General features: G+C 50.0%; 3 protein-coding genes across 3 annotated transcripts; all 3 read left to right on the top strand.

Annotated features, from left to right (window-relative positions):
- Positions 1 to 1130: 1130 nt before the first annotated feature.
- Positions 1131 to 8548, top strand: T310_4164 (uncharacterized protein; the record flags this gene model as incomplete). Its single annotated transcript, XM_013472976.1, has 17 exons — positions 1131 to 1530; positions 1785 to 2128; positions 2195 to 2448; positions 2509 to 2999; positions 3154 to 3275; positions 3707 to 4328; positions 4384 to 4481; positions 4533 to 4775; positions 4827 to 5180; positions 5230 to 5473; positions 5530 to 6038; positions 6098 to 6601; positions 6786 to 6896; positions 7196 to 7387; positions 7494 to 7513; positions 7601 to 7739; positions 8027 to 8548. 17 exons carry the CDS (start codon positions 1131 to 1133, stop codon positions 8546 to 8548), a joined length of 5169 nt encoding a protein of 1722 aa, XP_013328430.1.
- Positions 8549 to 8804: 256 nt separating this feature from the next.
- T310_4163 (DNA damage response protein Rtt109) lies at positions 8805 to 10591 on the top strand (the record flags this gene model as incomplete). Its single annotated transcript, XM_013472975.1, has 2 exons — positions 8805 to 8908; positions 8995 to 10591. 2 exons carry the CDS (start codon positions 8805 to 8807, stop codon positions 10589 to 10591), a joined length of 1701 nt encoding a protein of 566 aa, XP_013328429.1.
- A 569-nt stretch (positions 10592 to 11160) lies between these two features.
- On the top strand, positions 11161 to 12982 carry T310_4162 (Ceramide glucosyltransferase; the record flags this gene model as incomplete). Its single annotated transcript, XM_013472974.1, has 2 exons — positions 11161 to 11333; positions 11425 to 12982. The coding sequence occupies 2 exons, from the start codon at positions 11161 to 11163 to the stop codon at positions 12980 to 12982; spliced, it is 1731 nt and encodes a 576-aa protein (XP_013328428.1).
- Positions 12983 to 13149: the final 167 nt, after the last annotated feature.

The raw sequence follows: 13149 nt of genomic DNA, 5'->3' as shown, positions 1-13149 counted from the left end.
CAGTTACGCCGGGCGATAGTTAACGTAATTCCCAACCGAACCGGACACCCGACCGAGCCGGACACCCCATCCAAAGTCCACGCGTTTAGGATACTGAAGCTATTCAAACAACCACCATGCCACCAAAATCGCGTCTATCGTCTCGAGACTTGGTGGAACAAGAGGGGAGGATCCAACTCGCGATTTCTGCTTTAAAAAACAACGAAATCCCAAGTGTTCGTCGTGCAGCGGAGGTTTTTAATGTGCCTAAATCTACACTTCATGACCGACTGACTGGCCACCATTTTCGAATCGAACAACGTGCCAATGGCCACAGGCTATCTCAAACTCAGGAAGATGCTTTGATACAATGGATACTATCTAGGGATTCACGTGGAGTACCTCCTAGGCCTTCCCATGTACAGGAGATGGCTAATATTATTCTTCGAACCGATAATCCAACTGGATACACACCTATAGGCAAGAACTGGGTATCAGGCCTTACCAAACGCCGTGACGAGATCAGAAGTCAATTTGCACGAAAATATAATTACGAGCGAGCGAAATGTGAGGATCCTAAGGTTATACAACAGTGGTTTGAGCAACTACAGAAGGTTCGATTACAATATGGTATCCTAGATGAGGATATCTTCAACTTTGACGAAACGGGCTTTGCAATGGGCGTAATAGCTACTACTAAATAGTATCTATGTCCAATATGCCCTGGAAACCTCATCTTATTCACCCAGGCAATCGGGAATGGGTGACACAATCGAGTGTATCAATTCAAGTGGTTGGAGTCTTCCTTCATGCATTATCTTCAAAGGAAAGGTCCATATTGAAGGATGGTTTGAAGAAGGCCTTCTACCAAGTGATTGGAGGATTGAAATCAGTCAGAATGGTTGGACAACAGATGAGATAGGCCTCCGGTGGCTTCAAAAGGTCTTTATTCCTTCAACCAGCAGCCGTACAGTTGGTCGATATCGATTGCTTGTTTTAGATGCCATGAAGCATCTCACACTGCTTTGATAAGCATGCAGCGACACAATATTATAGCTATCTGCATGCTCTCATCTCTCATCTCTACAGCCTCTTGATGTTGGTTGTTTTGGTCCTTAAAGCGGGCGTATGGAGGTCTTGTGGAGTCAAAGATGCGCCTTGGATTCAACCATATTGACAAGCTTGACTTTCTAAAGGCCTATCCTATAGCTCGCCAGGAAGTCTTTAAGGCTCAGAACATTCAAAACGGCTTCGCTGCAGCTGGTATCTATCCTTTTGATCCACAGAGGGTGCTTGATAAGCTTAATATTAAGCTATCTACTCCTACCCCCCCAGGAAGCCGTAGCGGGCACTCTACAAGCTCCTCAACGCTAGCTACACCTCATACAATCCGTCAACTACATAAGCAGGCTTCCTCAGTCAAGAAGCTACTCAAAAAGGGTTCTCAAAGTCCTTCAACACCTTCAAAACGGGCGCTACAGCAGATAATAAAGGGTTGTGAGATAGCTCTATACAACGCTGCTATTCTAGCACAGGAAAACCACGATCTCCGTATGGCAAACGAGAAAGAGAAGCAGAAACGAGGGCGATCAAGGCGCCAGATGTCTCCTAATCAAGGCCTTTCTGTACAGGAAGCGAGAGATCTCATACACCAGAGAAACGAGCAAGGAGATGAGATACAGGAGATAGCTATGGGTTCTGCATCTCTACCTTCCAACGCGCCAAGACGTGCTCCACCAACATGTTCTAATTGCCATATTCAGGGACATATTAGAACTGGTTGTCCTACACGTCTAAATATATAGAACTCAATGAAATACACGTGTTTTGGTTGTTGTGTATAGCTTCAAGTTTTCGACCGCGGTCAGAATTCGATGTTGGTGTCCGGTTCGGTCGGGTGTCCGGTTCGGTTGGGAATTACGTTAAGTTCCGGTGCTTGGTCAGCCTTGGCGGCCGGGACCCGTTGAGCGCAGCACGGGCGTGTCCAGTCTTTGTCCCCTCGCTCCGCTGCCTCTATCAAAACAATCCCAACCTCTGGCCTTCAAACTATGAACTCCCTCTCCGCTCGGCCATAGTCTGCGCTCAATGGTCGTGTGACGCGGTGAAGGTGATCTTCAGCGGTAAGTTTGGTAAGTATTTTCTCTTTCAGGTGAGTCCTCCTTCCTTTCTCTCCGGCCTGTTACCTTGAGACGACCTGGTGACACCCGTCATTCAGCACCGTCTTCCTGTTCATTCTGGTCCATACGGAGTTTCTTTCGACTCGATGGCATCCTCTCCACTTCCGGCGACCCCGAAACCAGCTCCAGCCGACGACAATCAGTCCCCTGGCAAGTGGCGGCATCCGCGCCTCAATGAAATCGTGAGGCGACAAAACGCCGCGATCTTCGACGATCGCAACGTGAAGAAGCTTGTGTGGAATGGCGGAGCACTTTTTGCAACCGTGTTTCTCAAGAGCACCTTGAAGACTTAGTAAGAGAATCCGATACGTTGAGAGTTGTCCGACCTGTCGGTTTGCTGACTAGCATCTAGTGCTCATCGATTGACGCTGCTCTCGCAATTCTCTATATACCCCGACATTATTATCCTCCTTCTACGCCTCATCTTTCTAATAAATATCTTCACTGCCCTGTACCCTCTGTTTCGGCCAAAAGACGACCTCTCCGACATCCCTCTCACGCCTACCCAGCGGGCTCTCCTCGGCCTTGACCCCAGGAGCACCCCCCCAGCGACACCTGGCACACAATATATTACGCCACCAAGGTATCGGCTCTCCTCCGGTTCACGAGCGGGAAGCCCTGTCAGTCGCAGCACGTCACCGCTTTCAACGGGCGGCAGTCCCGCTGGGCGCAGAGCATCTTTCTCACCGACAGCAAGTCCTCTATTTCAGAAAGCAGTTGCAAATGGGAACAGAGAAGGCGTGCGTAGGCAAAGCTTTGGATCTAGTTCTTTAAGTTCGTCTCTCAGAGATTCGACCATATCGCGGCTCCCTGCGTCTCCGTCGCCGGTGGGAACCAAAGGAGGTAAGTTAGGTTTGAGCAACAAGTGGTTGTACGAAAAGAGCCGAAGACATTCTTCTGGGAACGGGCTGATTTAATGACTTTGGCTTGGCTTTCCATTTCTGCTTGCCTAGCTCTGCATTTGTAACAACGTCCTTTGTCTTACTTTTTAAGGCAGCATTGCGATCATACCATGTCTCTGTTGGGAGTAAGGAATATAAATGTTATGGCTACTTCACATTGTTTCTTTTTTCGTTTCGTTCTATCGGCCTTCCCATGCTTAACACTATAGTCAACGCCGTAAGCGCCGTATAAGCATCCGTCGTGACGTTGCGGATTGTGGAGAATCCTGCTTAGAGCTGGCGGAGAGGCTTCAGCCTCTTCCGCCTCCGCCTACCCGCGGGCTGCGCATTCAAGTTCCCGCGACAGCTGCACAGACAAAATTAGATTTATTTGCGAAGCTCTTGACATCGATTCTTCCATCGCAACAAGTGCGACTGTGTAACTGCCCCTAGCTGAATGACGACGGCCTTGTGATCAATTTGCTGCTTCCGATATGGGAGCCTCGGAGTCGAAGCTTGTCTTCAAGCAAGGCATCTTCCGCCTGTCTGAGGATAAGGACATACCGGCTGACGATCCTTTCTGGGCCAAAGTGCGTATTGTTTCTTTCTTCCTCGAAAATGGCACTTGTTGGGGGTTTATTGTCTCGCTGACTTCTCTGTGAATAAAAGTTCTGGGAGCTCCCCGAATCGACCGAGGATGTCTTCAGTATATTTACTCCAGCGGACATACGACGAACGCGAGATACTGCATTAACAAACCTCGAAACCCTTTTACTCGCAGTATGTTCTCGCCTTTTCGTCCTCAAGAACCATCCTTCTTTTCCCGACCCCGAACTCGCACCAGACAGGGACGCCCTGAACTGCATTCGCATTCTCACCCGGATACTGCCATTCATCTACGAGGCAGAGCACCTGGAGGAATGGGAAGAGAAGTTCTTTTGGGGACGGCGCAGGAGGAAGACTCGCCAGGCACAGGTTGCAACAGAGGTTCTCTTCGATCAGGCGCATGGTGAAGAGCAAGAGGCGCAGGCACGACCGCAGGACGGCGATTACGAAGATGTGAAGCCATTGGCAGAAGAGTTGATAGATACGCTCCTGGACTTGCTGTTCTATACGGGCTTCACGATTCCAAAGCTTGCGACAGCAAAGACAAAGGTGTCATATTCGATCTGGCAGAGCGGGGTGGGCTGCAACAGCGCAATGGTCTCGACAAAGGAACATGAAAATAATCGATGCGAAATACTGAGACTATTACTTACTCTGACCGGGAAGTCAATGTATATGTCTCCGAGTGAGTTCCCGCCGACAACAAAATTTGTACGAAGCGACGACTGACAAAAGTTCAGCTATTCTGCCTGTCAAAGGAGTTAAGGCCCTTACATACATTGCGACATGCCCCGACAAACAGATTGTCCTAACTTTGCTATGTTCATTGCTGAATACCGTGAGTAGACATCTATTGACTTACAGTTAGTTACTAAAAATTTATATCCAGACTATCAAATACAACCCCGCCATATGGAGGGTGCCATACGACCATGTTGTGTGGAAAGATCCAAAGCAGATCCTTGTCATGTACTGCTTGCAATTTCTTCTGGTAATCATTTTATATCCTATCCCTGAAGACGGACGTGGTGTTCCTCCGAAGAACTATTACCGCCACTACTTCGGGCGGCTGCATAGACCCCAGGATTTCCAATTCCTTGTCGACGGCATGACCAGGATATTGAATCAACCAGTACGTTCATTTTTTTTCAGATCTCTTCCCAGGCTAACACTCTACGACTAGATGCAAGCCACGACATCATACCTACCCGGGAGCCAGAAGTCGGTGAAGTGGGCTCCAGAGATGCTCATTCTGTTTTGGGAAGCGTTACAGTGCAACAAACGATTTCGATCGTTCATCATTGATTCCAACCGCTCGCATGACTTTGTCATCCTGTGTCTCTTTTATGCAATTGAGTACCGAGGTGATCCCTCCAAACAAGGGGTCGTGAAAATGTGCATTTTTATTCTTCAAACGCTGAGCGTGGAGCTCAATTTCGGGAAGAACCTGAACAAGAAGTTTACAGCCCAAGATACTCTACCGCAAAGCATCCGTATTCCCGGATTTCGAGGCACATATGCAGATTATCTCATAATGGTAAGGCAGCCCGGACGGAATCAATGCGACACGGGACTAACCAGTACAGTCGATCCACACTCTCATGACCACGAGCAAAGGAAAGCTAGATGCAGTTTACCCAGCTCTCCTGGCTATCTTAAATAACATAGCTGCTTACGTGGAGGGTCTGTCGCCGGCCACTTGTTCCAGGATACTCCAATTATTTACGTCAATGTCGGCTCCCAGTTTTCTATTGGCGAACGAGACAAATCATACCCTCCTTCGCTCTTTGCTCGAGTTTATTAACGCCATTCTTGAGCACCAGTTCACAAGTACGCTACGTCCTTCTGAACTTCGCTGTCATGTGCGGGTTGCTGACCAGCGTCAGAAAATCCGTATCTGGTTTACGGTATCCTCAAAGCCAGAAAGCGGTTTCAAGCCCTTCGAACCTTCACTCTCGAAAGCGGACAGCAGGAGATTGAACGTCAAAATCAGCTCAGGAAAGCGAACTCTGGCTCGAACGATGGTGTCACTAGCCCCACGTCGCAGTCGGTCGAAGACCTTCGGAGGTCATCGGGCACGAAATCACCATTGACTCACATACCGGAAGAGAACAGCCCCTTCGCCATCGGAGGGGATGATTCGGATGATGAGGCAGAGGCTCCAAACACTCCATCGCAATCTTCTCCGTCCCTTCGTAACTCACGCACCCCTTCGATATCGTCATCAGCCGACGACAACGTTCCCCCCCAGTTACGAGGGATGTCGGAAAAGGCGCGAGGCAAGATGCCTGCTGGGCAGATGACATTTTCAAGACAGAACAGCGTCACCAGTCTAAGCAGCCATACAGCAACGATTCCGTCTGCGTCTACCCATTTTACCCCCACATCAGCCTGGGTGAGTTAGAGATGATCGCTTCTACTTATTCTACCTTCTCGCTGACAACATTTACTCAGCTCGAGTCGTGGCTGGTGGAGCTTCCTCTTCACACGATTCTCACGATCATTTCATCGATTTTCCCCCATATTCCTGAGAGTGCTTTGCAATCATCATCCGATCCCGAGGCTAGAACCCTGATCAACAATCTGCCGACTTTCGCAGATGAGCCGAATATCCAGGCTCTGTTATCTGAGCCGTCACCCATTCGCGTGCACGCCTTCGAATGGTCAGCACTCGCCCTAGGTTGGTACGAATCTTTGCTTTGGGGATTTATTTTCGCCAGCGAGATGGTCGTCGGGTCCGCATCCAATCCTACCCCTGGCACGGTTGGAGTCTGGAATGGAACAGGCATCAAGCTCTTTAAGGTCCAAGAGACGGCCGCACAGGGACCTACGCTGTTGGCTCCGAAGGGCGCGGTGGACGCCGTCGGAAGCAGCTTGGTACAACGCATTGGGAACTTGAGCTTCCGGGGTCGAACCGGAAACTCTCAAGAGGCATCCAACAGTTCTCGGGCACCCAGCGTAAGGGAGGTTTGATATTGATGAAACGAACGTTGAACCTGTCAAACGAATTGAGGCTGTTTATTCTTTTGTATTTTGCCGTCACAATACTGCTTCTCACATTTTCTAATTATCTGGCGTTGGTAGGCTGGGACCATGTCCGGTTGTCGTATAGGGAAAGGATATATATGTATTATGAAGGCAGCGCTCTATTTATGTCTATATTTTACCCGAAGCAAGTCTGTATATGTTAGATGCTTCTTTTTTTGATCAGCTTATTATGAATTTTTCCAACTCTCTATTGATACACCCGATGGTACGTGTTGGAACTAAACGACCAGCTCTTGTAGCACAATCATGTCAGTTCTTGCAAATCGTTTTGCATGTGCAAGGTTTCAGATAATTAACCCCTCCCTGCTGTCAAATCATTATTATTCTCCAAATAGCTAAACGCTAAGGTCACTAACCTCACCGACCGGCAGCCCCTAGGCGGGTGGGCCGGCGATCTGCACGTGGAGGAGTCGGCGCCGTCAGGAACGTGATATTCGCCTCGCAAGCTTCAATTCAACTTAATACCATCAATTGTTTCACGAGCATTTGTCTCTGCCTCTCCAGGAGGTCTCCATGCTACTGCTGCGAATGATGATGTTTTCTCGGTCGATGTCGTCGCTCTCACTGGCTATCTCAGCTGGGCTCTTGATCGGAAGCGAAGCCCCGATCTCGTCGAGTCTCCAGAATATTTTGAAAAATACCCATGGCAGCCCAGCTTATGAGTACCCCACAGACTTGACAAAGGGAATCATGCCCGTAAGTTTTGTGCTTGTCATCGTGACCGCGGTAAAAGGAAGGGACGCTAGGTCCCTTGGTTTTAAGGACAAAGCTGATACATATCCTGCAAACTTCTATCGTGTAGATACCCGTACACTCACATAAGTATGCCTGTCTCCACACGTCCAACGGCTGAAGAATCCAGGCTTTCCCCCCCTAGGATGCTAACGTCCTCAAGTGACTATTGGAGAGATCTGCCATTCTACACCGGTATGAATACAACGACCAGGAGATGGCAACGTCTCCGAACGCGACTAACGTTTATGAAGCTCTTTCAAAGGGCTGTATCTCAACTGAAGCGGATGTATGGCTGATCAATGGCACACTTTACGTACGTATATCCCGTCGTGTCTTGTATAACTTGCTGCTTTTGCGGAATGCTTAGAGTTGAACAGGTGGGACATGACAAGTCATCCTTGACCGAAGAAAGGACTCTCGAATCTCTCTATATCAACCCTATTCTCGATGTGCTGAATCGCCAGAACCCGATGACTCGCTTCGTGACTTCTAAGACCAAGAAGTAGGCGCTCTATCTGCCCGGCACTATATAAAGAAACCTCGTTGACCAACAATTCGGTATTTTCTTGCAGCGGGGTTTGGGATGTCGATCCTGAACAGACGCTCTACCTCTTTATCGATGCCAAAACCTCCGGTCCGGACACTTTCCAAGCCGTCATCTCTGCCCTTGCTCCCCTGCGCGAACAGGGTTACCTAACGACACTGAAGGATAACAAGACTATCATCAATGGTCCTGTCACAGTGATTGGAACGGGTAATACACCACTGAGCATGGTTGGTCCCGTGGCGAATCGCGACTACTTCTTCGATGGCCCTCTCGAGTCTTTGGGTGAACCGCAATATGCGGACATCACGTCCCTGATCTCCCCCATTGCGTCTACCGACTTTGCAGCTGTTTTTGGGACGTTGAGTTCAGATGCGGATCCGGTCTTCTCGACTGATGAATTAAGTATGCTGCGACAGCAGATTGCCACGGCGAAAAGCCGGGGCATCGGCGGCCGGTACTGGGGTACGCCATATTATCCCATTAGGAAGAGAAATGAGGTCTGGAGGACCTTATTGCGAGAAGGAGTCGCACTTCTGAATGCAGACGACTTGGATGCAGTGTCACAATACTTCTGAGGTCCCTTGTGATGATGACTGTTTTTGATTACTAGACTTGCACACCTTAATATCTGCATTTGCGGGTTTCAGATACGAGCACGACGAGGAGATGACATTGATTTTCTAATCTACCGCTATTTCCGATGGTTATATAAATAGCTTTAGTGTCTACATAAAAGATCGTGCGTGGGACGATCCAGTTTACTTCCTTTATCAGACCCACTATAATTCAGTCCGATGGAGAAGATACATGTATCTGTTCTAAATCGCATACATGACCGCAAAAGGAGCTGTATCCTGTTCTCTGAATTTATCGATGCTGTGTACATACAAGGTCATTGGTTACAACTCACGTGATCACGTGATTGGTTTTCCACTGTACGCGCTCTGTGCTGCGCGCGCTGCGAATCAAGGACGCTCTTGACAAAGCAATTGCACACGCACAACTGGACCGAACATACTAGCTCCAAACTTGACGGAGTTCCCATGTCGAAACAAGACTTGGGTGACCTCCTCGCGGAGGTCCTGCCTAAAGATGCCAAGGTCAATGTTCGTCACATCTCAACGCCCCCGACGCGCTGCGAGCCTATCTTCTCGGCCCCACCGGGCGAAGATCCAGAGACAACGTTCTGTGAAAACCACTTTCTAGTCATCACCATCAATCGTAATGAGAAGATCGAAGAAGAGATCGCGGTGTTTGCGATCGAGGTCCTGATCTACACGACCGATCGCCTTACGACGCTGTTTGTCTCCAAGGCAGACTCGACCGGGTACCTGCATCTGCTGCATGTTCCCCCCAAGACTTCGTTGCTCAGGCTGATTTCCACTACGTTTCTGTCCTATCTAGTGCAGACTCACCAGCGGCCAGGTGTCAGGCTGGTTCTCTCGTTGTTTGCTCGCGCTCAGAACCAGTATCTGTTTCCTGGCAGCGTTGACAATGCAGGGAAACATGTCTTGGATGATCGGGGGCTGATTAAATGGTGGTGTCGAACGATTGATCCTATTCTACGAGAATACGCACTGGAGTCGCGAGACTCTGAGAACAAGGGTCTGCTCGATGAAGCCGTGGAGACCAGCAAGAGTTCGGCCACGGCATATCTGCTAGTCCCAGGCTGTGATAAGTACGAGACGAGAGCGTTCTTCCCAGACACGGCAAAATCAGACGACACGAATCACCCGCGATGGCGTAATTCTTACCCTCTCCATCAAATCTGCAAGCATCCTGGGGCACCTCCCAGATGCTTAGTCCCGCGGTTTCCAGATGACCCAAAGGCACGCTTTCTGATTGATTTGGACGATGAGTTGCCAGAAGTGTCAAAGGCGGATGGCGCTTCAACGCAAGGATCGGGACAGTGGAGAAGCGTTAAGACTTTGGATCAATTTTGGGAGATGATGTCTTTTCGACAGGAATGCTCTGCCGGGAGGCTCGTTGGATTTTTGTGGTTGGTCATTAACCCTCCCGGTTTACTCAATTCAGACGACCTGTCGAACCAGATGCAGGGGTCGCGAACTTCGCAAACCGACGACACGAGCCGCCCAGAAGAGGCGTCGACGAGAGAGACTGCGGCGAAGAAAGCTGATGCCGAGACAAATAACAATCCCTTCTTCTGGCCGGAAGGCGGACGTGGGGAGGTGATTCTGGATGATTCAGGCTACAAAAGTGCAATGGAGTGTCTTCTCGAGCAAGACTTCGAGAACGAGGAACTCGCCATGACTAGCACGATGACTTGGGTTCGCAAGGTCGCGTCTCTCGCAGACCTGTTATGGTGGGGTAAACCTATCACAGGAAAAAAAGATATCTCCGAGATAACTCCCAAGCCTTTGACCACAAACAACTTAATGGATTCGGGCCTAATAGTCCGGAAGAGGAAGAAGGAAAATCAGGAGGCCGGCAATGAGACGACTCCTGATGGTGTCAATCCTTTGGTGGAGCAAGACCAAGACCGCGCAGACGAGGCTCAGTCTCCTGACAAGAGGCAGGCTGAGAAGCCAGCAGAAACCTCCACTCCTGGAGTCAATGTTCTCAATGCCAGCTTTATTAGAAAGAAAAAGAAGACTTGACGTTCCACTGTAGACTAGATTCCACTAACGATTGCAATGTGCGGGGTTTTTAATAAATGGATACTGAAATGGTAATTCATTGCTTTCACCGCATATTCCATGTGTCAGTAGCAAGTATATGCCTTCGATGCTGCAATCTTGAATTGCATGATCACTGTTCCTGGAACGAGGTAAAACCAAGTGTGACACTTAAGTCTCAAGGGATACGGAGTACTCCGTACATTTCTTCCCTCCGGTTGGAGAATGCTATGTTGATAATCTGAAAGGACATAGATACATCCAGCCACTGTCGTAATTGCAAGACGTTGAGGCCGTTTGTTGGCTGCAGATCTGCTCCATTTGCGGGCCACTAATCTGGCCTTCGCAGACTATGGCACGGAGCCCACTTCTTCGCAACCAAAATAGACAAGGCAGCCGGCGCATCCGATGACAATCCACTGGTTCTGTGGTTCCCATCTCTGGCAGCCTTCTTAAAGATTTCTTTGTCTTTCTCTTATTCCTTTTTTTTCTTGTTCTCTTAGAATGGTCTCGTCATTGAGTGCTTTCTTCTGCGTTGTTCCTTCCCGCCCATGCTAGGGGTCCAGCTGAGCTCGAGCTCATCCGTTGTTGTCCAACGTGGTGCCGCCGCTGCTGGCAGCAGCTCGGTACAGACCCCATCGTGGCTGGTTAATACCCTGGGATGGGCAGCTCTCGTCTGGTACCTGACGGTTGTGGCCGTCTGCGCTCTGGGGTATTTTCAAATGTGAGCCAGGTTTGCCTTTCTCTTCTCGTGAATCAATGGCGAAGACTAAATAAAGGGATTGAGCGCATATCAGATGGAAACACTACTCCAGAACACCGTCGAGGTCCGTCTCGTCGACGTCCCCTGATGCGCCCCATGTCACGGTCATTCGACCCGTCAAGGGCCTCGAGCCTTATCTCTACGAATGTTTGGCATCGACATTGCGGCAAGACTATCCCCGGGACAAGTTAACGACCTACATATGTGTTTCGACACGCAAGGACCCCTCTTTCCCGACGCTAGAGAAGTTGCTTGCCGACTTTCCGGATTCTGATGTGCGAATCTTCGTCGAAGAGGAGGACCCGTTGCTTCAGGACAATGGCGGCTATTCGTGCTTGCTGGGCCCCAACCCCAAGATCAGGAACATGAGCCGGGCATACAGGGAAGCTAAGGGAGACATCGTATGGATCATCGACTGCAATGTCTGGGTCGGTAGGGGCGTCTGCGGGCGGATGGTGGATAGGTTATGCGGCGTCGGCCAGAGCGATGGGAAGAAGTACAAATTCGTCCATCACCTGCCCATCGCGGTGAATGTAGATGAGGATGGACTAGGGGAGGAAGGTCGATCACTACTCAATGGCGACGCGACCCGAACGCCGTCGATTGTCGGAACGAAGGAGGGCAGTCTCACCTCTTTGCTACGGGACGGTGGTGGCCGTCTGGAGGAATTGTTCCTCTCCTCATCACACGCCAAAATGTACACGGCGATTAATACCGTTCTCCTGGCGCCATGTATTGTGGGCAAGTCGAATATGTTCCGCCGCTCTCAACTGAACTACCTCACTCGTCCTTCGCCAGACAATCCCCGCGCGCGACATCCTGGCATTGATTACTTCTCCGACAACATCTGCGAGGACCACCTGATTGGGGACCTCCTCTGGAAGAAACAAATCCGCGAGGAAAAGGAACTCGGAGAACGCTGGGGGAAACATGCGATGGTCTTTGGAGACCTTGCTATTCAGCCTGTGGCCAACATGAGCGTCAAAGCCTATATCGCACGGCGTGTCCGCTGGCTGCGCGTACGGAAGTTCACAGTCCTTCTGGCGACCCTTGTGGAACCGGGAACGGAGTCACTGGTCTGCTCTTTATACGGCGCATTCGGTGTCACCACGGCGCTGGCTGGGCTGCTTCAGAACCATGGGAGCGTATGGGGGTCGTATCTGAGCACCTGGAACGCTTTCTTCACGTTTTGGACTCTGAGCATCGTGATCTGGGCCGCCTTCGACTGGACGCAGTATCTGAAACTCCATTCCGCTGCGACAGTCGAAATCGACGAGCACACGGCACCATTCGCGCGGCCGATACCGAAAGACCGGACCGCGAGACGCCCATTCCTCCACTGGCTCGCCACCTGGATCGGACGCGAGGTCCTGGCCTTCCCGATCTGGGCGTGGGCCGTTTACGGCGGCACGACGGTAGTCTGGCGAGATCGGTCCTTCAAAGTCTCCTTTGACGCCAAAGCCCGCGAAGTGGACGTTTCCGCGCCGGTGAGACTTCGTCGGGGCGTGGTCGCGGATTCATCGTACTCGAGTGGTGTCGTTCCTGGTAGCAGTGGTAGTACTGCTACTACTACAAGAAAGGACGACCGGAATAAAATCCGGCAAGATTGATGGATAGGGAAATGAATGGATATATGCAATGCAAGTGCAATAATAGAATTGAATAGAAGACTCTCCAGGTAGCCCAGATATGATACATCATGCATCTATGTGTTTGGTTGGTGTTTTTGATGATAAACAATGATAACATGACTCTTTAGTTATGTATGTATGTATGC

The sequence above is a fragment of the Rasamsonia emersonii genome, assembly GCF_000968595.1.
Source record: "Rasamsonia emersonii CBS 393.64 chromosome Unknown ctg1118621760097, whole genome shotgun sequence".
Lineage (NCBI taxonomy): Eukaryota > Fungi > Ascomycota > Eurotiomycetes > Eurotiales > Trichocomaceae > Rasamsonia > Rasamsonia emersonii.
The sequence above is the reverse complement of the archived record's forward strand: the minus strand, read 5'-3'. Positions and strand labels throughout refer to the sequence as shown.